Here is a 26927-nt window from a genome sequence, read left to right as displayed (position 1 = left end):
TTTGGAAAACTTTTTTTTAAACCTTCGGTTGACCACCCGCGTCTGGCCTTTTTTCGCCATGTTCGAGGATTCTTTTTAAAAGTTCATATCCATAATTCGATAGAGAACTAAATTTTAGGAAGCTCAAGTCGTTAGCAATAATAGAAATATGTTAAATTCGCGTCCAAAATCGAAAAAGACCCGTGCCCAAAGGAGGGTTAAGATGTTTTGCCCATATTTAGTTGATGGTATGGAATCCCATATCATTACTGAGCATAAACCGTGCTTAATTGTTGTACAGGGGTTCATATTTTGTAGTTCTTCATGAGCTTCATGCCGAATATGTTCACCAATGAATCCCACGACAGTCGGTTCTACGTAACCGGAACGACCCGGCCAAGGACTGTCACTTCAGCAGCATTCCCAGTATATGTATGGAGAATGAGTATGCTGCTACAAAAATTAGTGAATATAACTTTTCCCCAGAATGATAAATCTTTGTGAATAAAATTTTGGCACGTTCCTTTCGCTTTTGAATGTTGTTCGTGCCCCCAAACGTTTTTTTTTCTAGATGGCCGCCTGTGATAAACAAACTACTAAGCACATTTCTCGCTGTTTCTGGATTAGATTTTTTCAATATAGCCACCGTGCATCTGACTCAAAGACATTTTGTTCTTAGAGCTATTTTCAAAATTTATATTTTTATACCATTCGATGATATTGGGAACAGTCGTTGGATCTCGATTAGCGATCTCTCCACTGCCACGTACAGATTTAGCCAATCAATTTTCGACGGCCAAGTTATAGTCACTCTATGCTTAGCCGGCCGATGTTTGCTTGCCGCGTGGCAGTAGCAAAATTAACTTCTAAAATAAAGTTTTCGGAGAATTCCACAACTCATAGATACGAGCTCAAACATGAAATGTAAAATTTAATTTCAACAGTGCCTTTTCTTAGTAAATTTAATGTTTCTTTGCAATTAATGTTAACGTTGTTGAACTTGAGTGATGACAATAGATGTACAAAAATAGGATTTTAAAATCGTAAATTATTTTAGGTAATTTAATATTAAGGAGGAAGCTAATAAAAACATACTGTTCCATTACAATTTTCAGCCACTGTAACTTAGTTCTAGTTTTGATACAAATGCTATAGGATTCTGATGAATTTAAATCAATTACTAACTGTATTTTAAGAAATTTATAAGCACTGCAAGCTTTTTAGCCGAATAAGTACAAGTGAATTAGTTTAGGTTTAAACAAAAAAAAAAAAAACGAACACAATTTTGTTAATATAGGAAAATCGGATATTGCCGATCATCCATCATCGTCCGTGTCATTGTTTTATTAAGTTGAAATTATTTAGTACTTGGAAATATGTGTGCACATTGCAAACATTAGTGCAAAAAATTAAAAGAAAATTGACAAAAATGTAAATGAAAAAAAGACATATACGATTAAGAATATAGGTATGTACTAATCATATACAGAAATGTGAAAGCTTGTTTGTTGTATTTTGTAGACTTCTAACGGTTCATTATATTGAATTTTGGTGAGTTGTGATCATGTGTTGGAAAGTTGACAAGTTTTTCTGCACCCAGTAGTTGGCAATAATTTCCTGTTTTTATTATTTTTTGTTATTTCTGCCCACGAACAATCATGATAATTCGCAAAGACTGGTGGAGAATAGTTTTATTGGTTTGATGATTTAAAAAAGGTTGTTAGTATGGAATTTTTTAACAGATCTAGCCAAAGAAGCATTTACAGCATATGATTTTTCGTCTTTTACTAAATAAAATTGATAGGAGATTCGAGATTGCGCTTGGAAACATTGAAACTTATCCTTTCCAAATGATAAGTGCAAACAATGACGACTTGAATAAATATGCATAGATCCACAGCTTTCCAAAGATTGTAAAGTTATCAGCTTGAGACAAGGAACAGGAATCTCTCAAATTTCAGGTAGTAAGCAGTTAAGTTAAGAGACACCTTTTGTGTACATTCTATTCTTTTTATAGAAAAATGGCTATAGGGTTATAACCAATACCAAGGCGAAATGAGTACTGTATCATGCTTTCTTGAGGTATTCTATCATCCTGGAACCAATACTGCATATTCGATAGGAGAGCGCACAAAACCTATAAATAAAGTTTTCAAAGTATAGCTTGTTTGAAACCGCTAATCTCCGGGTATAAGGCTTCACTGACAAAATGTTGTCTTAAATATGAATAACCCTTTAGGTGAAAAATAAGCTATTTGCACCCCTTTACTACAGCCTGCCATAATAATATATGTAGTTTACACAAATCGGACAGCAAATACGAAAGTTAAGATAAACAATGTGGTGATTAAATCTTTTTTTTGTTTTTTTGCGATACTCTCTAAATAAGAGTTTTTGAAGTGAAAACTTCTTTAGAATCGTTGGGAGTGATTTGAGAAAAAGTGAAACGAAAAAAGCGACACTCTTGGCTACGAATATTACATATACACGTAGCGACGAACTAAATAACTTTTAGGTCAGCGCCGACAGCATGGCGCTATAGCCGAGCGGCTAGCAATGTGAGCTTCCGATCCAAAATCCTTGGTTCGAATCACAAGAAAAACATTTTTTTTATACAGTTATTTTATTTTTTTATTTTATGATATGTTTATGAGGAGCTTTTTTTCATGGCAGAAATACACTCGGTGTTTTGCCATTGCCTGCTGAGGGGTGAGCGCTATTAGAAAAATAGTTTTCCTTAATTTTGGTGTTTTCACCGAGATTCGAACTGACGTTCTCTCTGTGTATTCTGAATAGTAGTCACGCACCAACCCATTCGGCTACGACGTTTGTTTAATTTTACTGATGCAAAAATGAGGAAAAATATATGAATAAAGTTTGCTTACTGTTTACACATTTTCCAAAGGTGACGGAGAACCAAAAAAAAAAAGTCGATTTTCAAACAAATACGAGTGCATATGTGTAATTGTGTTAGAGTTTCGGTCACGCCCCAGCAAAACCTGCGTGCATATGTGTTTGTAACATTCAAAAAAATGTAATTGTGTTAGAGTTTCGGTCACGCAGGTTTTGCTGGGGACGCTCATAATAGCAACCGCGTGTGTATTTTTATATTCGTAAATATTTTCATTTTTAAATATTTACCGCAATTATGCCGAAAAATAATGCAGAAAAGTGTCGTGAATATCGACAGAAAAAAAAATCAATAAATAGCATCACGGAATTCATTCACGAAAATTTAATAAAGTATACACCAGAAGTATCGCGGATACTTAGAAAAGATTACAATAAAGTTCCAATGATTTTAAGTGGCGATTTTAACGTAAATTTTGCATTGGACACAGCGGTTCCTTTAATTGACGTTCTCAATACAACATTCAATTTAAAAATGTGTAACAATCGCACTGAATCGACAACACGATCAAAAACAACCATTGACGCGGTATTTCAAAGACATGTTGACAACATCGAAACCAAAGCATTTGTATCATATTTTAGCTATCATGAGCCACTCGTATCATTTGTTGAAATTGAAAACATTGAGGATGAATAATAATAAAATGAAGAAAATAAAATATGAACTTTATAGCAATATTATAATGAACCTATAATTATCTTGCTCCTAATGCTGCTTTCGTCTTATTCTCTCTCAGTTTGTTTTACGGAAGGTTTCACTTCTATCGCGTCTAACCGTTAGACTGGTGTTTTTTTTTATTGCATATCACATAAGGGGTTAAGAATAGTCAGAATTCTCAAAAAATTGTATTTCTTTAGCATTTTCTTAAAATATAATAGTGGTACTCTTTTAATGTGGCATCTATGTAATAATCGCAAAGTTTCAAAGTTGCCACTACTGTTTAATGAGCACTGGCAATAATTTTATAAGTTAGTCCTTTTCGTAATCGTTTTTGTTGTCGTTGTATTGTTTTGTGTGCGAATATCTGATGCCAATGAACAAGGCGGACTGACTTAATCCTCAGGAAATGTTGGAGAAATTAAAACAGATTGACTCACTAATGGACTTTCAGGCAAACTCGTAGATGTTTCGCAATCAATTTCTAATAACACTTCCTCTTCATTATTCTCCAAGGACAACACTGGCTCTGAAGACTGATAGATTGCTGGTGGCTGGATATTGATGCGCCGTGCAAAAATTGCGTGTAGGTCATCATAAAATGGACAAGTGTTTTTGATGTATTCTTCTACACTGATTACATCTCCATTCTCAAGCAATCCTGCGCTCGTTTGGCTTTTCCACTTGACCGCGGCCATAAAACTGGTTTTAAGGTGTCTCATTTTTGTGCGCATATTATCCCATTTGGTTGTGCATAAAATTGGCGAATTTTGCTTAATGCGATCGTAAAATTTTTGAGCAGTTGCTTTCTAAAATAAGTTTGTAAAATGTAATCAAGCTAGTAATGGAAAGTGTAAGAGCATTACCTCAAATTGTTCCGGAAGATCCTTCACATTCTCAAAGACAATCGTAAGCAAATCTCTGGTTTGCTGTTCACTCCACCGAAAAGTGCCATTAATGCGTAATCGTGTTTTCTATAAATATATAAATAAACCAATTGATTTTTAAATATTAACAAAATAATATTACAAATGTGTCTACTTACGTCTTCCATTTCAAAGCAAATAGCGAATCGCGCGTTTATGCTTAACAGCTGATAATGATTTGCGACAAATTGCCACGGATGCCACTGAAAATAGTCTAGCAAAGTTTGCCATTATATCGCAAACCTAATTGCATGTAAAAATGAACAGCTGATTTGCGACTTTGCCACCTTGCGAAGTTTGCAATAAATGCCATATGTTTGCAACATTACATGAGTACCACTAATATCTTAAAAATATTGTGTGAAAATTTGAAGTGAATCCGACAAATACTTTTCCAGTTATTGAATAATTAACAATGGGCGCTCGGGCGCTCCGGATATCAATAGCAAAACTTTAAATGCGTTTTACTCAAAACTATGTTTTTGAACTGGTGATCACCGTAACTTAAAACCCGCTTGGAAGATTTCAAAACAATGTATACTGATTTTGAAAAACATAAATACTAGTGCCTGGTCGAAGGATTTTTTTTTTGTCAATAATTTCGATTTTTTTTAAGAATTATTTGTCGGTTTTTTCTCGAAAATCTGAAAAATATTTCCTGAGGCCGCCATATTGTTAATTAAAAAAAAAAGCTTCGATCAGGCGCAAGTTTCTTTCTTAATAAATTGAATTTCTCTTGTCCGATTGATTTAAGATGAATCTCCAAGGACTTGTGATGATCACCCCAAGGAACTTCTGGAGAAACAGGCTCCACACAAACAACAATAACTTTTACAATTATTAATTTTTTTTTTAGAAATTTTTGTCGAAACATGATGTATTATTAATGCTATGTTTTTATTATTGTAAAACAAAGCAATTGACTAACAAAAAAATATTATTGAAAATCATGATTTTTTCGGGCCTTTGATTACTCCTAACCCCATAAGGCGGAGTTTTTGAATCCATAAATCTTAAGAGGTTTTGCAAATTACTAGCGAATTCTTATTGGTGTGAGCAAATTATTTGTATAAATAAAATAATAACAATTGCCCTGAGAAGTTTTTATTATAGCCATTGCATTCCTCTTCGTGTTTCTATCAAACAGAAAAAGTGCAGTAACTGAGCGATTCCATGTCAAGTATGTTGGACATTTCCACAAATTTTTTAGAAAATTTGTTTATTTGTAGGCTTGAAAAAACTTATTTTTTTGAATTATTCTATGCTGAAATAACAAAAAAAAAAAACGCAAAGATATAAATTTTTCCAAAAAATTTTTTTTTTTTAATTTAAAAGATATTTCACTTTGAAGATCTAAAAACCAAATTTTTAACATTGAAAACAAAAATCAAAATTATTAAATTTCTTCCTCTTTTCAAAAATTCCCAAAAAAAATGTACATTTATCCATTTTATTTTTTTTATTTTAAAAAGAACCGAAGATAAAAATAAATAACTCCAAACAAAATTTTTAACGTTGAATAAATATCAAAATTATTAAATTTCATACTTTTTTATGCTTAAGACTACAAATAAACCAATTTTAAAAAGAATTGATAACAATGGATCTCTCGACATAGAATTAAAATTTTTTAGAAAAAATAGATCCAACCTAAATGGAAACAAAACTTTTTACAGCTTTTTTCATTGTACTAGCAGCATTGTGACAGCAGTTGAATCACGAGGCATTCTCTACGAGTACTAACCAGCTCTTCACATGCCCAGTCAAGCCAGCTCTTTTACGGGTTGACCCCATTGAAAGATTACGTTTCTTGTGCCTACCTTTAGATGACTCCGTTGCCAACACTTAGTGGGATACCAAGCTATACAAGGTTTAGTAAGAATACTACAACAACAACAAGCAAGACTTCTCCAATATTTATGAGGAACGTTTTATGCTTTTACAAATGAAGTTCACCGAGATGGCTTTCCCAGCCAGAGAAGATCTCTTCTCCGCAACTGGTTATCTCATTGCTGGAGAGTTTGTACACATTTGTACATATGCACAAATATGATGACACCTTGTTTGCATTCCTGTACCTGTATGCTGGCAGTTTCTAATACGATAACATACTTAATTCTTTCTCTTGCAATCTCGAAAAACATATTTGTCAAGAAATAGCTACATGGTAGCCAAACCTTAATTGATATTGTCTTTTTTTGATTCGATGATAATCAATTTCTTTCGCTTTTGCATCTAATAATGAACGTCCACGTTTTTGAATAGCTCAACTGACAGTCCGTTCCATTGACCCTGCATCTTTTTAGCCGCGCTACTGCTCTCCGTACCTATCGTATCGTAGCTATCAGTCGAAAAAGAGAACTTTGAATTCCGTCATAGATGTCGATGTTGGGCTCTGCCTCTGCTCGGTAGATTTTGTTACTTTCATCGTTGCATCGCTTGCAGTAGTGCTCTCTTCATAGAATATACATAATAGTAAAAAATACAGGTTTGTAGAATCTTTTGTACCCTCTACTCGTAATACCTCATCCAAATCCAAGATGGGTTGAGCTGAGTGATGAGCCTTTCTTCTGGCCGCACAAAGCCGAGATGTTTACTTTTTCTTTTCACCACAAGTGAAGTGGTGTTTTTGGAGATAGGCTCCCGAAACCTGCAGATGACTTCGCAGTCTCCATTCAGAGAGACAGTAAGTATTCTCGGTCTGTCTTTAGGGAGGTTTATGAGATGTTTTAATCACTAACATATTGGGGTTTTACGATCTCAAACAAGATTTTATTTAAAATAAAACCTCCTAAGTGTTCTTGCATTAGCACTTCTTTTTATACAAATTGTATGCATCTATTTATTACATATGTATATATACATAAGTATAGTATGTATGTATGTATTATATAAAAAAATTATTCTTAAGAAATTCCACATAACTGATTGGAATAATTATTACGAGTATTAAATTCATGTAATTTCTTAAGATCTTAGCTGTGCAATCAGCAATCAGCCATTGTGCAACGGCGTACCTTCACCTTGCGCTTCGGGCACGGTTGGCCACCATTCCTGGGCTCCGTAATGACATATCTACTGCGATTGGAATAGCCTGTGCCACAGCTAACGCTGCATTCAGACCAATTGGACCACTCTGACATTACACAATCCACAGGTTGGTAGACCGAGGCCTGATGTGCTTCCGATGTAACTTTTGTGACCGTAGCTTGAGGATTGCCAGAATCTGCAGCTCCTAAAGTATTGTATAGGAGAAAAGATTGCATACATTTATGTTGGCTTTTAGATTCAGATGAAGTGCTTACGTAACATGCCACAGGAATTTATGCAGTCACTCTCGGTAAGGAAGTTGTTACGATTACCACGACACCCACCATAGGTGAAACTCTCACAACGCCCATATTCCCGATTGTAGGCATAACGTTTGTATATACCACGACACGGGCCACTGTCGTAAGGCTCCACACAAATTTCTACATAAAAAAATTATTTTGTGAAACTATTTCCATTTTTATATGAATCTAAGTAATTTTGAACCAACCCTTAGCCATCTCCATGTTAATGGTGCACTCTTGTGGTACCTTACATTCCTTTTGTTGATTTAACTCCATACGCTTAGTACAGTTGTCCTTTACCGCGCTATCCTCTAACAGCAAAAGTCGCGTACGTATGGTAACACCACGCCCACATGTTGCCGTGCACGGACTCCAATCACTCCACTGTGTGGTTGGACACATTGGATCGGGCAATTCCACCTCTTCGAATTTACAATCTGGCCGCATACATTTTTGTTTCTGAACTGTAACCATATGTGGACAACGTTTGCGCCCAAGGTGATTGAGGAATGTACGCGTGCGCATTGTAATACCAATACCGCAACTAGCAGAACATTCGGACCACTCGCTCCAACTTGTGATATGACATACGCCAACCCCTTCGCCATCATCCGTTACTAAAGCGATAGCTCGTGCCATGTTCTCACCCTCGTCGTCATCGTCCTGTGTCTGACTACTACAAATACGGAAGTGGTGTATTTATTAAAGTATGTATTTATAGATAACCAGGTAGTGCATAGTATTGGTGGAGCTTACTCGCATTCAGCTACAGCAGCTGCACACATTTCCTTCGAAATCAACTGGCGTGAACAATCAACAGCAGCAGCCACTTCGGGATTCACATATTGACGCGTACGCATACGAATGCCTTTACCGCAGGTGACAGAACAAGGGCTCCAATCGCTGTAGGCAGTCAACTGACATTCGGCTGCATGGAAACCATTAAAATTAGATTTTATGTGAGCAATAACTTAACATCGATTTCATACGCCTTGTATCCTGCTCTTCAACATCGTCAGATACATCCAATTTTAAAGCTTCCAAGAAATGGTCATCACAGCTTCGGGACATAATTTTCTCTCGCCTAATATATAATTTAGCCAACGGCGTCATTTCGCTGCTTTTTGGGTTATAAAATGGTGCACGTGGATCCTCGGGGTACATGGTGGTAATGCGATACATCCGCTCTCGCGGCTGCGTTTCTGCATTGGGTGACTGCAAGAGGGATTTTGAAAATTTTAAAAACCTTAAAGTGAAAATAAATATTCAAATTATAATACCATGTAGCTGATGCCACTGTCGGTGCCCGCATCCCATGGATAGAGATCAAAGTCTAATGATTCTTTCCACGAACAATCTTCGGTGCACAAATCAACACCGCTAATGCCGACAACCCAGTCGGGCGAAGGTCCTAAATGTAAATGTTTGCAATTATTTAGGATTAAATTTGTTTAAGATTCTACCAACCAAACATAGATACCAGCGAGACCTTTGGATGTGTGCGGTCCACACGGAATTTCGAAGAAGTATTAGTATTCACATTCGGATACCATAGACCAGCAGCTTTTATAAGAGTTCTCAAACGTGGACCTCTAGCACGTAGTTCCGTTTCCAAAGCAGTCGGTGAACCGAATTCAGCTAAGAAGCGAAACCCGTCGGTGGCTATATGATTCTCACCCCAGAACGAGAAATTCGCCTCGTGTGAGGCGCCAATCACATCTGAGAAATGTGTCAACCAAATAGCGAAGGGATAATCCTTGGGATGTGTTTCATTGGACCAAATGCCCTCAAAAACGAACTGTTTGGATAGAAATCTTAAAGCTTAAACACATACATATGTCCATATATTTTTATGAGTCCAACATCTTACGCTATATTTAGCTTCGTCACAAGCACAACACTCCTTTTTCACCGTATGCACGTTGGTTTTCCGCTCACAAATGACTTGTGTTAGCTGTCCTTCATCCGAGTACCATGCACGAGGACCTTCGTAAACCATAGCAGATATTGAAACGCAACCTGCACCCGTTGCAGGTGCCACCCACATAGCCTGTACTTCAGTTTTGGGCAAGTCTTCTGCTTCCTGAACGGTATTGACGCAGCGATCACTGAATTTCGTAAGTGCGTCACTAAAGAGTTGAAACCGTCCAACACGCTTTGGGCTAGCAGGTTGTGCACGTTGGCCAAAAGTGGCGGCCTCCGCGGTGATAGTGAAGTGGGTAAAATGCTGAACCTTCTCATGAGTACGAGCGCCGAGCAGCAAAACTGTAATTATAAATAATAAATGGAATAAATATGTATGTACGCATACTTATGAGGGTAGGGGTAGTCAGAATTTCAAAACACTTGATTTGTTTTTGCATTTTCTTAAGTATAATATCTTAAAAATATTGTGTGAAAATTTGAAGTGAATCCGACAAATACTTTTCCAGTTATTCAATAATTAACAATGGGCGCTCGGGCGCTACGGATATCGATAGCAAAACTTTAAATGCGTTTTTCTCAAAACTATGTTTTTGAACTGGTGATCACCGTAACTTAAAAACCGCCTGGTAGATTTCAAAAAAATGTATACTGCTTTTGAAAAGCATAAAAAACTCGTGCCTGATCGAAAGATTTTTTTTTTTTTAATTTCGGTTTTTTTAAATAATTAATTGTCGGTTTTTTTCTCGAAAACTGAAAAATATTTCCTAAGGCCGCCATATTGTTAATTTTGAAAAAAAAGCTTCGATCAGGCACAAGATTAGCTATTAATAAAACTAATTTCTCTTGTACGATTGATTTTAGATGCATCTCCAAGGACTTGTGATGATCACCGCAAGGGACTTCTGGAGAAACGGGCTCCACACAAACATCGATCGCTTTTACAATTATTAATTTTAATTTTTTTTAATTTTTGTAAAATAAAGCAATTGACTATCAAAAAAAACTATTAAAAATCATAATTTTTTCGGGCCTCTGACTACCCCTAACCCCTTATAAAGATTATGTTGTTGTTTTTGTTGTAGCAGCTTACTAAACCAAAACTTATAAATATCTATTATCGAATTATATGCTTATTTATTTGTTGACAAAGTTAAGCACGGTAACAGTGCGGCAAAGCCATTTACAAGCTAAGTTTTTAAATCCTAAGTAAAATACATTAGAAACCGCGCTTTTAGGCATTAGAATTGGTTTTTAAAGTTTTTTTCTTAGTCGTTTTAATAGAAATAAAACCATTTGATGGCCTTAGTGATCCGACCTCCGTAGGATTGATAATTAAATACATAGACTCAAAGCCGAGTAAGTACGGCGGGAGTATATGGCACCTCAGATTTTCTTAGATAGTTGGATACTTTTTGTGTGGCTATGTCTAGATTTCCGGATCCCACGTAAAGCAAAAAAAAATGCATTTATCAAACCCAAAAACGTATCCTTTCCATCCTTACTCCCGCACAATAGTCAGCGCATTATTTGCATTGTGGCTGCTAAAACAAGCAACAACAAAGATAAACACACAGTTACACATTGCATCAGTGGCGTCAGCAAGAGGAAGTGGACAATTGCGATAATAGCGCAGACACACAAAATTTAGCGAAGTCCTCAACCATCTGTGCGATCCTTCTGGCAGAAAAATATGAAACAAAGATGGCGCTCCAAGCATTAACAACGCCAGATGGACAACCCCACTATTTAGGACTGACTATTAGGAATGCTATTTAGGCTAATCTCCTACCCTGTCATAAATCAAATAGATTAACTAAACCAACGCAAGACAAGTCTTCTCGAGATCCTATGCTCTCGAGAGGAGCGAACAAGAAAAAAAAATGTCTGGATTTGTCTATACATAGACTGAAAGTTGGTGCACTAAGATCCTATAGCTAGGGAATCTGAAGGCATCTTAGTGTTTCAGGGAAGAATATTACCAGTAGTGATTTCATATTAGGTTTCAAAGCTGACTCTGGTATCGGTGTTAGTGCTTGTTTATTACTATTAAATGAAGAAATCTAATACTTCAGAATTGTCGATACTCATAACTCATTTTATGTAATAATTTTGGAAGGGTAACAATCTAGACCTAAAAAAAACTGGCTATCCCTGCCCACCTTATCAAACCACATATTTTGCAATAGGTATCATTTTTCATTTAAAATTCACCCCTTGCCGTACCATTTAGCTTGACGAAACTCGGGCGAAGTGTTACGCGTCAACGCGTGGTAAACAGATCAGAATAATATAAACTACTTTGTAATAGCAATTATGAGACTCGTGACTAACTCTGGTGGCGCACAGATAGAAACTAATATTCAATCTTGACCTCGGCTCGTAATATTTTACGTTTGGCCCGACGATGTATTCACGAGCCTGGCTCGTCATATTCATGTTTGGGCCAACATTTTCATCACGAGTCAGACTCGTTAAAGCACGCCCCTTGCCGTTCGGCTACTATTTATTTTGTTGGCAGTCTCTGCATTATTGGCTAGTCTACCATCTTTGGCGGCCTTACGCCCCACTGGTGTTATGCTGAAAACAATGAACACCGTAAACGCAATCCCGACTCAGCTGTTCCGATCAAACTAATGAGAACCAAATTTAAATGAAAAGTTCCTTCCTTCCGTATCGTAGTACCGTAGATTTTATTTCACGATTTTTAAAAAAATCCTTACAAATACCACCGTTCAAGAAACGCTGATCTAGAGTCAGCATATCGGAAGTTCAGATATTACAGTATGCTGGCCTTCGCTACTAGAGTGACGTGTTTTTTAAAGATTGCTGGTTTCCTTATCTACACTTTTGCGAAATGAACACTCTTATCGCTCTTAAGTGGTATTTTAGTGATCGTATCCGGATTTTAAAAAATTGCTAAAAAAGTATGCATGTACAAATATGTTTAGCTTGGACAGGTTCATTAAAAATAACTTTTGTACCTCAAGCATCAGTTTCAGCTAGAAAGGTGGTACGCATTTTTAAACATATATTGCACTTTCTATTGGAAATGTGGATAGAATAGCTCATACACGCATGTGGAAAAAAATTGTACAAGCATTCATATAAATTTAAAATAGCATCAAACGGAAATGAGAAGTAGAGCCTAACGGCTTTAACTATTTTCTGGTAACCCTTCGCCGATATGTGCATATTTTTGGTCGTACGATAATGGATGGCACATCAAAAGTGGAAGATTTGATTTTAATCAGTTTGATATTCAACTATTCTACACGTGGAAAATAGAAAATCTAAATAGAAAAAATTGTACAAGATTATATTCATACTCATATAATATTTCGTGTGGCAAGTAATTCCTAAATCTGGATTAAAAAGTGGCGTTTGGCATTGCTATTTAACGAAAATTCTGCTTTATGTCCAAGCAAAGTTTGTTGTTGTAGCAGCGAAAACGTTTCCCATACATGTACGAGGAGTACATTCTACTGTAACATAGAATCGACTGTCGAGTCTTCAGAAATGATAAGTAGAGATTTACTATATTCACAGAGCAAATTATTCAATTCGTTTATATTTGTTTTTGTTTTTTTGTGCTATTATTTAAATAGCGGAATAAAAATCCTCAAATTGCCAAGGCATTCCACATTATGGTGCGCCATATTTGTTTCAGATAGCTTGTAAGGACTGACGTAAAGATATACGAGTACAATGAAAGAAAATAAATGATTTTCAATAGTCCAAAGTAATATTTACATGTACTTTGTTTTTGTAATTTAATAGTTTGAATGGCAACATCAGCTGATTATTCCATGACGAATCAGTTGTGAAAAGAAAATAGAAGCGTAATTCCACAAATTTCTATCAGATTGTAACAAAACAAATTACTTTGATATTCAGTCTAAGAAATCGAAAGAAAAAATATTATATGAAGTTACCTCAAAAGGCACCTTAACATTCGTACTCTAACAGACCGGATATGAATAATTTATTGGAAAGAATACCTCTTACAGACCAGTGCTGGGAAATGCAATTTAACTTTAGTGCAAAATAAAAACTTATGTACTCATTTGCTGGTGGCATGAATGATGGAATAAAAGGTTGCGTCTTCTGCACTCGCTGTGTCGGAAAACTACTTGTTTGTGAAGACGAAGACTGGACGAAAATAATAGAAACAACGAAACACATGAAATTAAATGCACATGCACGAACTTTCATGTTACGACGTCTTTCTTTAAAAAACCCAAAAAACTGAATTTAGAGGTATTTTCACAATTCGTGCTTTCACAATTTAATGTGTTTAGTTTAAATCTCATAAATCACAATTCTCCACTCACAAACACGTAATTTTTCCTCCAATTGTTTGTTTTGTATTGGAAAGGGTATTGACGTCGGACTTGTCTTAAACGCGAAAAATAAAGAACTGTTTTGGGAAGACGCCACCTTCAGTACGCAATTCGCCTTGCGTTCAAATCTATAAACTGTAGGTCAAGGCATATCTATGTATAGACACGCCTTGCTGTAGGTTTTACTTGTTTATTGCTTCAAATATCTAAAGGGTTTTCCAATAACAGGTGTTATTTTTAAGAGCCCGCTATTAAAATTTACTACAAAATGGTGAAAATTTGGCAGAATTTTGGAAAATGAAGCTGGGGCAACAATTACTATTTTTTTGGCTGGAATTGGCTGGTATTGAGCTGGAAAACGTTTATTATCAACAAAACGCCGCTACGTACCACACAAGCAACGAAACCATTGATATTTTACATAAATAACACCTTTTCTGCCTAGGGCTGTCTCAAGTAATAAATCATTACGTAACCCGTAGTCAGTATTTAAAAATTTACTCGTAATTAACACCTACTACGCATTTCACTCGCTTATGGACTGTGGTAAACAGGTGACTGTAAATTTGAAGGAAAGTCTCCCAGACTCCAATACACCTTAATGGAACCTAATAATTTTATGCGGCAAAAAGAAAATCCTCAATACTGATCCTGACTCTGCCGCAAAAAAGTTTTCCTACAAATAAAATATGGTTATGCGCCTACATGTCCTTAAAAATGAATTATATTTTCTTCTTATTTAACGGAAATGATATCACTTACAATACTTGTTTATGCATTCATAAAATATTTTTAAGCGGCTTGTCATATAATGTTTAATAACAAACATTTTTCACTTCTAAAAATAATTGGTTATCGATATTACATACTCATAGAGGTAAAATCGTTGAGAGTCAACAAATTACCAACTTTGTGAAAAAATAAATATGTTCAGTCATTATATATTAGAATACCGATGATAAATGTTTACAGTATTGCTCTGATCTCAAAACTGCGTTTCAACTTGCTTTGAAAATGTATGTTGTGTTCAATGATCTTTCATTTTGTTCCTTATTTGGCCCAAATTTCTGCGGCGTTAATCAACACTTTTTTTAAGCAAACAGCTGTTTAAAATCTACGCGCGTCGCGTCCCGTTTGAAAGAACAGTTGCTTTGTTTTGAAGTGCCGTTAAGTGAACTCCTTCGAATTGGAATAATTGGTCAATATTCATATTAGAAGTTGGAAACCCAGTTAATCGCGCTGAAATGGGAAGTGCAGTAAATGAATTGAGTGATTTTAGCAATACAGAATTGGTGAAATGCGGGGAAATAGTTACGTCTTCAAAGCTAAATAATTTTTTGTTCAGATGCGCTCAGTGCAACGAAATGTTTTCTCAAATGGCTATTTTTACACGGCATCTTCAATGGGAACATCAAGGGAACGTATTACCCAACAGTTTACAAAAGCTACAAGTAATAAGCACTTACACCATGGAGGAGCTGCTGAGTAATGAAAATAGCGCTATGGACACCGGCAATAATGAGTTAAGTCTGGAAGATAACGGGTTGATTACGGATGAGGATGATGATACAGGAATAGATAGTGATGTGGAATTAGAAAACGAGATAAAAGAACTACTGACTAGTATTGCTACTACTACCTCGTTAAACGGATATGAAACGGAATATTCTGAAAATGATTCTGGCGTTGAAAGCAGAAATAATACAAATGAAAATCCAAATGAACTTTATCTGAGAGTTACAAACAATACCAAAAAGAATCAGGTAGCCAGTGTTGATGTAGAGTTAGAGAAAACTTGGAAGAATCTACAAGATAATATAAACACCAAACAATCCGAAACTGGAATAAGAAGTGATGAAACGGAAAATAAATCTGAATTTGATATCATCAAAGATAACAGCAATGAAAATCATAATTCATGTCTTGGATATGACAAAAATGCATGTGACTCAACGAATGACTGTAAACACGTAAACTATGGTAAATTAAAAATTAAGAAAACTAAAGTAGCAGATGATAATCAAAGCAGTGACTGTAAGCAACGTCATAATTTGAAAATTTTTGTTAAAAATCAAACGAAAAGTAATCTGAAAATAGAAGAAAAAGCCACTTTGAAGAGTCACCTTAAAATAAAAGACAGTTGCATAAATAAACAATTTGTATTCAAATGCGAGGATATAAAGAGCAACCATTATGGCACTGCGCTGAACGCGGATATAGAAACTGTTAAACTGGCATTGAAGTTGAATGATTTAAACGACTTAGAATGTACTCGAGACCATTCTTCAGGAGAACCACACGACCAGCGGGATATTTTACCAGGTAGAGATATTAGAAATTGCCCAATTGGGGTTAGTGACGTAGCGATGTATGATGCAGAAACTTACACAACACTTGATCAATGTGAGCCTTACGTAATAGCAGAGGTCGACGTTGAGTTGGCAGAAATAAAATTTTCCGAAGAAGAAATCAGTCAGATGAAAAAGGTTATGCCCGAAATGACGCTGGCCACTCTTAAAGAAAGTGAATGCGAGTTAGGAACTCCAACAACACAATATTTGAGTAGTTATCAAAAGGAGTATCTTGACTTTAATGCGTCTGAAATGAAAAGCGTTGCATCAGGCGAACATGCTATTGCACAAGCAGGCGAAAATGAGACTCCCCTTGATCTTAGTTTTGATAAGTCCTCACAGCTAAGTAATATACAATCGGAGGCAATTTCAGAACTCTTAAATAGCGTTGAACGTTCCGACAGCATTGATGGCCTTCAGTTACCACCATTTTCAAAATTTTTTAAAAACACAGCAAATACTTTGAAGAATACTAATGGGTTTTTAGCGCAGTCAACACCAAAACAAAAACATGTAAATCATATGCCAGAAAGAGGAAGCCCATTACGGCCGTGTGGAAGACTAAATATGAATGAAAACTGTACATCCGTATCTACACAAATCAGTTCTGCAAATGTTACACACTCAAATGAAAATAATGACTTCAAAAATTCTATTCAACTCAAACTAATGAAGCGATTATCACTGGCGAAGGAAAAGGAAAATAAATCAAAGAAAAGGAAAACTGAAGTTGATATTGCCAAAACTGATACCACAGCAAGCAATTCCGGCAAAAAAATGGGATTAGAAATATTGAGCGTTGATACCATTGCGCCAGCAGAACAAACTTTGAATACTGAAAATATACTCTGTAACGGTAATGCATCAATTGCCGAAGCCCAAACACAAATAAAAGAAGTCAATAATTTCGAGCCTGTTTTTGTAAGGCAAGATGTAAACGATATATGTAAAATGGATACATATATGAGCATGCCCCACGCTGCCGCCGATAGCACAAGCGGACCACCTACGACGTCTATAAATGTTATTGACTATACGCCAGAAGATACGCTAAATCAGTTGAAATTAGAAGCAATTGCCGATGAAAATAAATTATTAGATTCACTAATGGTACTATTTGATGTAGATTACTATACTGCCGAAAATAATTTTTATTTCTTTCTATTTGTAGCAAAATAGTTTTAATATTACGGCTCCATTGAACGTTGATATACAAAAGGTAAATCGTTTCGAGCTCTATTTAAAAACGTATTTAAGTACATCTATTAATCTTGTTTTAGTCACTGCTGGTCGAGGAAAACAGTTTGTTAGATGAAAGCATGCTCTCTAACGGTGTAAGTAAAATGCGTGGTAATGTTTGCAAACGCTGCTTAAAAGATTATACATATTTACAGTTTGACGAAGAAAAGTTAAACTCTCTGCTGCTTCAGTCGATTGGAGTAAGTATAAACAATTATAGTTACCATCATTAATACAAAAATATTGTTTAAGCTCATTACCTACTAATATCTACATATATGAAGTCATTAGTTCTGTTCGCGTTCTTTTTCTTTAAGAATTAGGCAGTAATTAAATTTCTGATAATTTGTCAGCATTCACTCTCAAAGAGAAAAGTATCAAAAAAAAAAATGTACAAAAAACTTGTAAATCTTTCAATTTTCGAAGGCGCACAAAAAATAAAAAAAAATGTTTCAGCATAAGATTGTTAACAGTTATTTTTTACTGGAAAGTTGTTACAAGTAAAAACCTAACCTATTCGTAACCTAAAAATTTGCACAACTTTCGCCAAAATGAAATGTAATTTCTCCTTCCTAATATTCCATTCTTTGCAGATTTTTAGCTATGAAAACTCTGAAACATGTTAGTTTGTAACAATTGTTGCAAATATACGCGTTCCTGATCATAAATACTACTACAAAGCATGACTTAAAAATAAAGGATTAGGGTGATGTTGCGATAAAATTGCGAAAAGTCGATACAATTGTTATTATGAAAGGACTTAGCACTGCGACCTAAAAGATCTATTGTGCACCGTGCATGTTTTCAGAGTATTTCTCTGAGCTCGATTCCAACAAATTTTAGTATTTGTAAAATAAATATACTCTGGAAAATTATATTTACATGCCGATACAAACTCATCTTAATAAAAACAGCTAAGCAAATTTGGCGGCCGCCTTGGCCGAATGAGATAGTGCTTGATTACCATTAGGTAATGCACAGGTTCAGACCTACGTGCGTGAATATCAAATAATAGACAATGTTTTTTTCTAATAGCGGTCCGAGTGTATTTCTGCCATGAAAAGACTTCTCATAAAAACCACTTGCCGTTCGGAGACATCTTAAAACTGTTGGTCCCTCCATTTTGTGGGACGAGGAGCTCGCTCAAACATCCTTTAAATAGTGAAAGCGCCAATTATATATAATACATATATATGTATATATTTTTATGAAATATACGGAATGAGGTAAATAAACTATAAACTCGCATATCCTTGTAATTCATGATTCAATAATAAAAGGTTTGCTTAGTAAGCAGCTTTCTCGTTTCTTCTTGACAAATCGGCTCCCTTAGCAAGACACTGGGTTGCTAACTCTAGAAATTTAGAGTAAAAGTGGAGGAAAAGTAAAATATGTAGGAAAAAAATTTCACTTTCAGAAGAATGTGCTTATGAGCAAGAACTTACTCGGTACGTCCAGGACCAATATGGAGTACATCCGGACATACCGCTTAAATCAGGATATCGTAGATGGGGCAATGAGCGTGAAAGATGGACATTTTCACAATCTGAACCCGATGCCTTTCAAATATAGGTTGCGGAAGTACTCACTAGATTGGTTTAAAAATATATAACTTATTAACAAGTTCATTTTGTAATATGTAATTACTCACAGCCTCTGAACGGCATATGGTTCTTTATGAAGAGTTTTTTCATGGCAGAAATACACGTCACGCACCAACCCATTCGGCTACGGCGGCCACCGCCGATGTAATAATTAATTTGAATAAATACGATTAGGAATATAAGAGTACTTAGAATATAAGGATAATCATGGTTTGGCGGTCAAGACTCCAAACTTACGTGGGCAGAGCATAGTAAATAAAATAAGGCATGAGTATGTTCAAAGTTTGTTTTTAGTCAACTAAATTTATAATAAATCCATTTCTTCTATGAAAGTATTGCTTAGGGTCATAATGCTTAGGTAACACAATAGCGCCATATTGGCGAAACTTCGCGGTCAGTTTTGACTAAAAAATTAATTAATAAAATATAATTCTGGGACTATATTTATTTAAAATTAATGTAATTTTTACCAAAAAGGTATTTAATTTTTCCACTTTCTTCGCCCTTCTTAAATGTGACCTTTTGTAAGGGATTGTCAGTTTTATAAGTCCGTTCCACACGCAAATATTTTCCCACATAAATAAACAATAACTTATTTTTACAACTCAAACATAAAATGGGGGAGTAATGAAAATATGGAAATAAAGGAAAATTCATGAACTAATATTTTGTGCAGTATCTTTTGACAGGAAAGTTACTACTCTTCAACTGCTCAATGATAAAAGTTCCATTGGTACTTCGGCCACGTGCAAACTAATAAACAAAAACAACATTATCCAAGAGGCCAATAGGTCATAGAGAGATGAAGGTACATGCGTAACAGGTAGACTACTGTGACCGCAAATAAACAAGAAAAAGACAAAGCAACTGCTTAGCCTCTTTAGAGAGGATATCTGGTTGTTGTTGTAGCAGCATAAACATTCCCCATACATATACAGGGTGGGCCATGTACAATTTCCTTTTTGAATCGGCTATAAAAAAAAATTAATTAATATTTTTTCAAACTTTTTTTTTTTTATTTTGAAGATTGAACATTGTCATTTTTGAATGAAAAATAATATCGCTTAAATGACTGCCACGACTGGCTTTACAGTAGGCCATTCGATCAACCCAATTTTTAAGCACGTTTTCGATTGTTTGGGCTCCAATTTCATGAATGACAACTTCGATTTCGTGTTTTAAAGCATCAATCGTCTCTGGATGGTTCGCATAGCATTTGTCCTTAACGGCTCCCCACAAAAAATAGTCACAACTCCGAGGCGGCCAATTGATATCGGAATTTCGGCTGATTATAAGGTTTTCAAAAACGGTAGCCAAAAGTTCGAGTGTAACTTTGGCAGAGCGACAAGTTACATCGTCCTGTTGAAACCAAATGTCGTCCATGTCATCCTCTTCAATTTTTCGAAACAAAAACTCTTTGAGCATGTCACGGTAACGCTCGCCATTTACTGTAACCGCAGCTCCTCGCTCATTTGCGAAAAAATGGCCCGGATATTTTGAAGATCGTGGCTTGTATAACCGGTCGTTGGCTATTTGGCAGCAATCCCTCGAGACTAGGAGTTTTCTCCCATAAATATTGTGGAAGTTGTAGAGATGAGGAAGAGGAAGAAATAGTTGAGCACGTCCCTTGCAATTGTGCAGCCTTAGCTAAAATCAGAGCAGGTTGTCTAGTTAAATACTTTTTCAATTCCCTTACAGAATTGTCTGGCTTGGGAATGAGACCAATCTTGCGCTTCATAAGAGCCGTAAAATGGTTCCATAAATGAAAATAAATGAGACTCACGTGTCGTACAGTGGTATGACAACAGACTTGTAAGGTCTAATTGAGTAGGTTGTACAGACCGACTACCACCACAACCTAACCTAACCTAACCTATCCCTTTCCCTTTCCCTTTGCACTAATTACTGCTTGTAGACTCACAGCGTCAATGGCAAAATGTGATAAATGAAATTAACTTTTGCAGTTCCGTTATGAAGAAAAATAACGGAAGACATATATATATACATATTTACACCCATTTTTAGGCATTTCGCCGAGCTCCTCCTCCTATTTCCTAGAGGGACCTACAGTTTTAAGCCGACACCGAACGGCAGATATCCGACGTAGAATCTCTCTTGCCAACAAGTGCTACTTTGGACTAAGTAGGCAATTGAGCAGTAAAGTCCTCTCTCGACGAACAAACTAACACTCTACAAGACTTCCATCATGCCCGTTGTTGTTGTTGTTGTATCAGCATAAACATTCCCCATACTTACATACGGGAAATGCTGTTGGCGTAGCAATCCTTGGCCGGATATAAATCCGGCTTGTTTCGGTAACAGATAACCGACTGCCGTGAGAACCGACATGCCCGTCCTAACGTATGGCGCAGAAGCGTGGACGATGACAACATCCGATGAAGCAACGCTTGGAGTGTTTGAGAGAAAGATTCTGCGCAAGATTTTTGGACCTTTGCACGTTGGCAACGGCGAATATCGCAGGCGATGGAACGATGAGCTGTATAAGCTTCACGACGTCATAGATATAGCTCAGCGAATAAAGATCCAGCGGCTACGTTGGCTGGGTCAAGTCGTCCGAATGGATACAAACGCTTCGGCTCTGAAAGTATTCGATGCGGTACCAGCTGGTGGTAGTAGAGGAAAAGGAAGACCTCCTCTGCGTTGGAAAGATCAGGTGAAGAAGGACTTGGCTTCACTTGGTGTGTCCAGAAACGACTCGCGCGCTTTGTTAAACTCGGCCAAAATCGCGTAAGCGGTTATCGCGCCAATTAAGAAGAAGAAGAGAACGGCAGATATTTATGTTTTGTATGAGGAGGTTTGCCATTGCCTGTCGAAGGGCGATCGCTAGGGAAACAACTTTGTTTACTTACTCTTTGTTTCACTTTGAAAAATTATGCTATTGCAGTTATTACTTAAATAAACAGAGTTACCTTTAATATTAAAACAACAATTATGCATATTGAATAGTTAAAAATGAAATAGTTATATTACACGCAAATTATTTCTTAAAAATTAAAAATATGTGAATAATTTCTTTATTTAGGTTAGGTTATGGTGGTAGGCGGTCTGTACGACCAATTCACTTAGACCTAACAGGTCCTCTGTGATAAATTTCTTTATTTGTTTATACACTTGTCAGAAAAAGTATCCGTACACAAAGAAATGAAATAACTTCACTTCAGGCAGGACAAGTATTCGTACATTGCAATATACGGTTAAAGTATTCATATTTATTAAAAAGAGAAAAAATAAGGTGTTAGTATCTTGTGGGATAACCTTTCCGCTTGAGGACCTCCGCAAGTCGATGTGGCATGGAATGGACCAATTTAGAGGTATCCTCTTTGGTAATTTTGCTCCATTCATTAATTATTACGTTTTTAAGCATTTCCTTGGAGGTTATGCTGTGCTGACGGATCCTGCGCTCCAGTAAATTCCACAAATGCTCAATGGGATTGAGGAAGAGTGACTTCTTCCTATGATTTGCCCAATTTCGTGGAAAGATTTGCCTTCATTTCTAAGTTTCAGGATAATTTTTCTCTCGCCAAAACTAATTTCCATAGTCCCTCAACATCGCTATTTCTTGTACAGAAAAACTTTAAAATAACTCCAAAGTAATGTAATGGATTTCTTAATATGTTGCTTTAATTTCTTTGTGCACGGATACTTTTTTTGGCAAGTGTATATAAATTTGAATTTTTTGAATATTGGTGCCCCAGTTTCTTTTTGGTTTACTGTATAATAAATGCTCAATACAGATTAGTTCCCGTGATAAACTTTAGCAACAACTTTTCTCGTAAGTAATTTTACAGAAAAATTAATCTGTCAGGCTGTCTTTAACCAAACATACATATATTTGTCATATTATTTATTTAAAACTGCAACTTTTCTCACCATTTCTTCTTTCTCTTAGTTAAAAATCATTACTCATCCCAACGCGGAAGACGGATTGAAATTGGAACACTTGGAAGCAATGCGTGCAAAGGCAAGTATGTTTGCAAAAATATACGCTGACTTTAAGTACCTCTGGAAATTTGGTAAAGGAATTAAAAGCTATGAAAAATTGGAACTGGATTTCAGTAGATTAATGCATCGCTTAAACGAGTACTATAGACTGGGGCTATCGATTACGCAGACGAAGCGCATTGTTAATCTGGTTTCTATGTGGTACATGGACACCTATCACAAGTGGTTTATTGAGAAGAAATCTACATTAAATGTGATCTATCATTTGAATCTCTTCAGCTTCCTGCCAAAGACTGCACGGCGCATTATCTACTGTGAAGAGTGTCCACGATATTTTCTTTCCCAACGTAAATACTTTTCTCATCGACAAAAACATATTCGCATGCAATCCTCTTGCCCCTACTGCCAAACAATCTTTACCGATCGCACAACACAGCTAATACATACCAAAGTGTGCACCATATTCAAATGCGTAGAATGTGGCTGTAAATTTGAAAATGCTGCCAGTTTGGAGTATCATCTGCGCAACAAGCATTTGCTGCAATGCGAGACATGCGGCCAATTGTGCGCTAATGCGGTAGATTTAGACTGGCATGAACATCAGTATCCGATAATTTGTGGCTTATGCAACCGATTCTTCGACTCAGTGGCAGAATTACAAAAACATCGCCAAGATTCGTTTCACTGGGACTACACCTGTCGAATATGTGAAATTTTCGCGCCCACTGCAACTCAAATGAAACAGCACCTGTCCATTTGTAATGGTAGATAAGTTGCTTAATTTCTATATAAGTAAGACAATGTAAAAGTGTATCAACACATCCAGTATTTTAGTTGTAAGTAGTAAATATGAATTCATTTATTAATTGTTACCTGCAGTGTTTCTTAAACTAAATAAAAGCGTGCAATGAGAAGTGCATTATATGGAAAAGTGAATAAAACAACAAATCATTTTGATCATAAATTTATGGGAAATTTTGTGTGCTGTTACAACATACTTTTTTTACTGTCACTCTTTACCGAAAGTTCCTTCCGACGACATCCTGGACAAAACTAGCCTACAACTACCGAAAAGACCGGGCAGTGTTTGGACATACACTTAACGACATTCATCAGAAGATACTTACCACCTCGGTGGTTGCCCGAATGCCGTAATCGGAGTCCAATCACCACCCACAGAAGTTGAAAAGCTTCAGCTAACCCAAGAGACCGGCGTAACCTTGGCACAATTACGTTCTGGATACTGTAGGAGGCTAAACTCTTGCCTATCCAGAATTGACCCTGACATACTAAACATATGTCTAGCGAGTGAAGGCACCTCGTACGAAACTAACCACCTTTCACCACATCAATCCCACTCATCTAAACCCCTCTCTATCTGGACCCAACCTGTCGAAACAGCAAGTTTCCTGTGTTTACCGTTAGATGATATAATAATATACATCGCACTGACAGGGTTTAGCAAGATGCTACAACAACAACAACAACCGAAAGTTCCTGTAGATACAAAACGCCATATATTTATAATGCAGTATCGTCGTAATACTACTTAGTTGATAAATATTTAATACATTTTTTCATCTGGTGAACATTTACCGTTATAAGTCTCGCCCGGCACATAACCATTAGGGCCCTCAGCAACTATTAATTTGTATCCATTGTCGCCGCGTGAACGTCTTCCGTGAGGCAGGTGTGTTGGTACACGCGTACAACAGGCCGCCAATTGAAATGCCACTATACAGAGCAGTAAAATTGTCAAGACGCACTTGTTGCTTAAATGGCACTGCATTTTCATTTGTTATTTTCCCCACACAATCTGATTTTGCATATGCATGTATGTGGGTGTGTATGTATGCCGTCACGCTGTGATTAGCTTAGTTTTATTCGTTTTTCTTGATGAGCTCTAAGTTAATTGTTACAATAGCATAGGTATTTGCACAAAGATTTCACACTACTTGCACCAAGCACACTTGAGACTCGAAATTACACTGTCAACTCATCTACACACTTTGAATGTCAGCAGCGTTGGTCACGCTAACGCGTAATACAATTACGACTATGTACGTATGAAGCTTAGATTGAATGCTTCTGTACGATTCGGTGTACGCGCTCAGACTGAATGCCTTGAAGATGAGCTCGAGCAAAGGCGATCTGTCAAGTGGGACTGGAAGCAGGCTGGCTCTATTTACGTTTGCATGAATGTATAGGCTTATGAAAAGTCAGCGCAAATGTATGCGAGCATGGGTCTGCACATGCATACATACATACATATGTACATATGTCTACTTGTATGTGAAATACTGATAACATAATTTATTGGAACGTTCGTATGCCCGTAGATATGGGTTCCTATCGTGAAGATGCTACTGGAAAAAATAGAATATGCAGTACAGCTGCTCTATGGTTAAATCTTGGGAATTGTGGACACTGCATTGCGAAAAATTCAAGTGGTTTCTACGAATCGCAATCCTTTGAAATGGTGTACTGGGTTAAGCGTATTACCTTTTTTTAAATTTACTTGCATAAACCATTTTGGTTGATGTAATCATATATTTAAAGCTAATCACTAATATTATTTTAGTGTTTGCGTTTTTTTTAATCGAATAAAAACTTTGCAACAAACTAAGCAAAAATTGATTATGCTATAGACTGTTAAGAAATGTTTAAAACATACATTCACATATACATTCACACATACATGAATATGTGTGACCCTTGGGATCAAACTGAATACTGATAAGCCTGTCACAAGGTTTATAAGCGAGCAAATCCCTATTGAAAAAATATTGAACAGAAATATGTTTATGGGTTAAAGAAGTACATTTATAATAGGACTATGAATAAGTTCGTGCGGCTTTTTTTCGAAATTTGAAACTTTATTGACGTAAAATGGTTACAAATTTAATATTCAAAATATTGTCCATCGCTTACTACTACTTTTTCCCATCTTTCTGGCAATTCACGGATTCCCTTTGTGAAAAATTCGGTCGGTTTTGCCGCAATCCACGAATCGATCCATTTTTTGACTTCATCGTAATTACGGAAGTGCTGGTCAGCCAGGCCATGTTGCATCGATCGGAAGAGATAGTAATCGGATGGCGCAAGGTCTGGACTATACAGCGGGTGGGGTAGGACATCCCATTTGAGCGTTTCTAAGTATGTTTTGACCACTTGTGCAACATGTGGCCGAGCATTGTCATGTTGCAAAATAACTTTGTCGTGTCTATCGGCGTATTGCGGCCGTTTTTCTCGCAGTGCTCGGCTCAAACGCATCAATTGTCGTCGGTAGACATCCCCCGTAATCGTTTCATTCGGTTTCAGTAGCTCATAATACACAACACCCAGCTGGTCCCACCAGATACACAGCATAACCTTCAGGCCATGAATATTCTGCGCCGACGTCGATGTTGAAGCATGGCCAGGGTATCCATACGTTGCCCGACGTTTTGGATTGTCATAATGGACCCACTTTTCATCGCCAGTCACAATTCGATGCAAAAAACCCTTTCTTTTGTGCCGTTGAAGCAGTTGTTCGCATGCCATAAAACGGCGTTCAACGTCTCTTGGCTTCAATTCATACGGCACCCAATGGCCTACCTTTCGGATCATTCCCATGGCTTTTAAACGTTTGGAAATGGTTGATTGATCAACTCCCAAAGTTTTTGCAACCTCTTCTTGCGTTTGAGCCGGATC

General features: G+C 36.5%; 3 protein-coding genes across 4 annotated transcripts; 1 reads left to right on the top strand and 2 right to left on the bottom strand.

Annotated features, from left to right (window-relative positions):
- Positions 1-3525: 3525 nt before the first annotated feature.
- On the bottom strand, positions 3526-5085 carry LOC128868811 (uncharacterized). The gene is made up of 3 exons (XM_054111342.1): positions 4596-5085; positions 4417-4524; positions 3526-4359 (listed from the first exon to the last, which is right to left on the bottom strand). The coding sequence occupies exons 1-3, from the start codon at positions 4602-4604 to the stop codon at positions 3946-3948; spliced, it is 531 nt and encodes a 176-aa protein (XP_053967317.1). The 5' UTR covers positions 4605-5085; the 3' UTR covers positions 3526-3945.
- Positions 5086-7272: 2187 nt separating this feature from the next.
- On the bottom strand, positions 7273-25370 carry LOC128868829 (spondin-1). Its single transcript, XM_054111365.1, has 9 exons — positions 24831-25370; positions 9682-10076; positions 9279-9609; positions 9092-9222; positions 8801-9026; positions 8568-8739; positions 8018-8487; positions 7782-7949; positions 7273-7711 (listed from the first exon to the last, which is right to left on the bottom strand). The coding sequence occupies exons 1-9, from the start codon at positions 25027-25029 to the stop codon at positions 7464-7466; spliced, it is 2340 nt and encodes a 779-aa protein (XP_053967340.1). The 5' UTR covers positions 25030-25370; the 3' UTR covers positions 7273-7463.
- LOC128868828 (protein teflon) lies at positions 15239-24182 on the top strand. 2 transcript variants are annotated; one of them, XM_054111364.1, is made up of 5 exons: positions 15239-17538; positions 17600-17647; positions 17709-17762; positions 17823-17867; positions 18261-18607. In XM_054111364.1, the coding sequence occupies exons 1-5, from the start codon at positions 15322-15324 to the stop codon at positions 18291-18293; spliced, it is 2397 nt and encodes a 798-aa protein (XP_053967339.1). In that variant the 5' UTR covers positions 15239-15321; the 3' UTR covers positions 18294-18607. The 2 variants fall into 2 exon arrangements, with proteins under 2 accessions (XP_053967339.1, XP_053967338.1); XM_054111363.1 differs by lacking the exon at positions 18261-18607 and adding an exon at positions 23182-24182 and having other exon boundaries at positions 15240-17538.
- Positions 25371-26927: the final 1557 nt, after the last annotated feature.

Source organism: Anastrepha ludens, chromosome 6, assembly GCF_028408465.1.
Source record: "Anastrepha ludens isolate Willacy chromosome 6, idAnaLude1.1, whole genome shotgun sequence".
NCBI classification, from domain to species: domain Eukaryota; kingdom Metazoa; phylum Arthropoda; class Insecta; order Diptera; family Tephritidae; genus Anastrepha; species Anastrepha ludens.
Note: the sequence above shows the minus strand (reverse complement) of the source record. Positions and strands in the feature narration are given on the sequence as shown.

What these genes read in the sequence shown, in the direction of transcription:
- LOC128868829 (XM_054111365.1), bottom strand. Translation starts at nt 25,029, where the DNA reads ATGAAAATGCAGTGCCATTTAAGCAACAAGTGCGTCTTGACAATTTTA. An exon ending in GCCGGGCGAGACTTATAACG is followed by an intron (nt 10,077 to 24,830) that starts GTAAATGTTCAC and finishes TTATAATTACAG; the next exon opens with TTTTGCTGCTCGGCGCTCGT. An exon ending in TGAAGAGCAGGATACAAGGC is followed by an intron (nt 8,740 to 8,800) that starts GTATGAAATCGA and finishes GTTTCCATGCAG; the next exon opens with CCGAATGTCAGTTGACTGCC.
- LOC128868828 (XM_054111363.1), top strand. Translation starts at nt 15,322, where the DNA reads ATGGGAAGTGCAGTAAATGAATTGAGTGATTTTAGCAATACAGAATTG. An exon ending in AATTATTAGATTCACTAATG is followed by an intron (nt 17,539 to 17,599) that starts GTACTATTTGAT and finishes TTCTATTTGTAG; the next exon opens with CAAAATAGTTTTAATATTAC. An exon ending in TGCTGCTTCAGTCGATTGGA is followed by an intron (nt 17,868 to 23,181) that starts GTAAGTATAAAC and finishes TCTTTCTCTTAG; the next exon opens with TTAAAAATCATTACTCATCC.
- LOC128868811 (XM_054111342.1), bottom strand. An exon ending in ATCTTCCGGAACAATTTGAG is followed by an intron (nt 4,360 to 4,416) that starts GTAATGCTCTTA and finishes AACTTATTTTAG; the next exon opens with AAAGCAACTGCTCAAAAATT.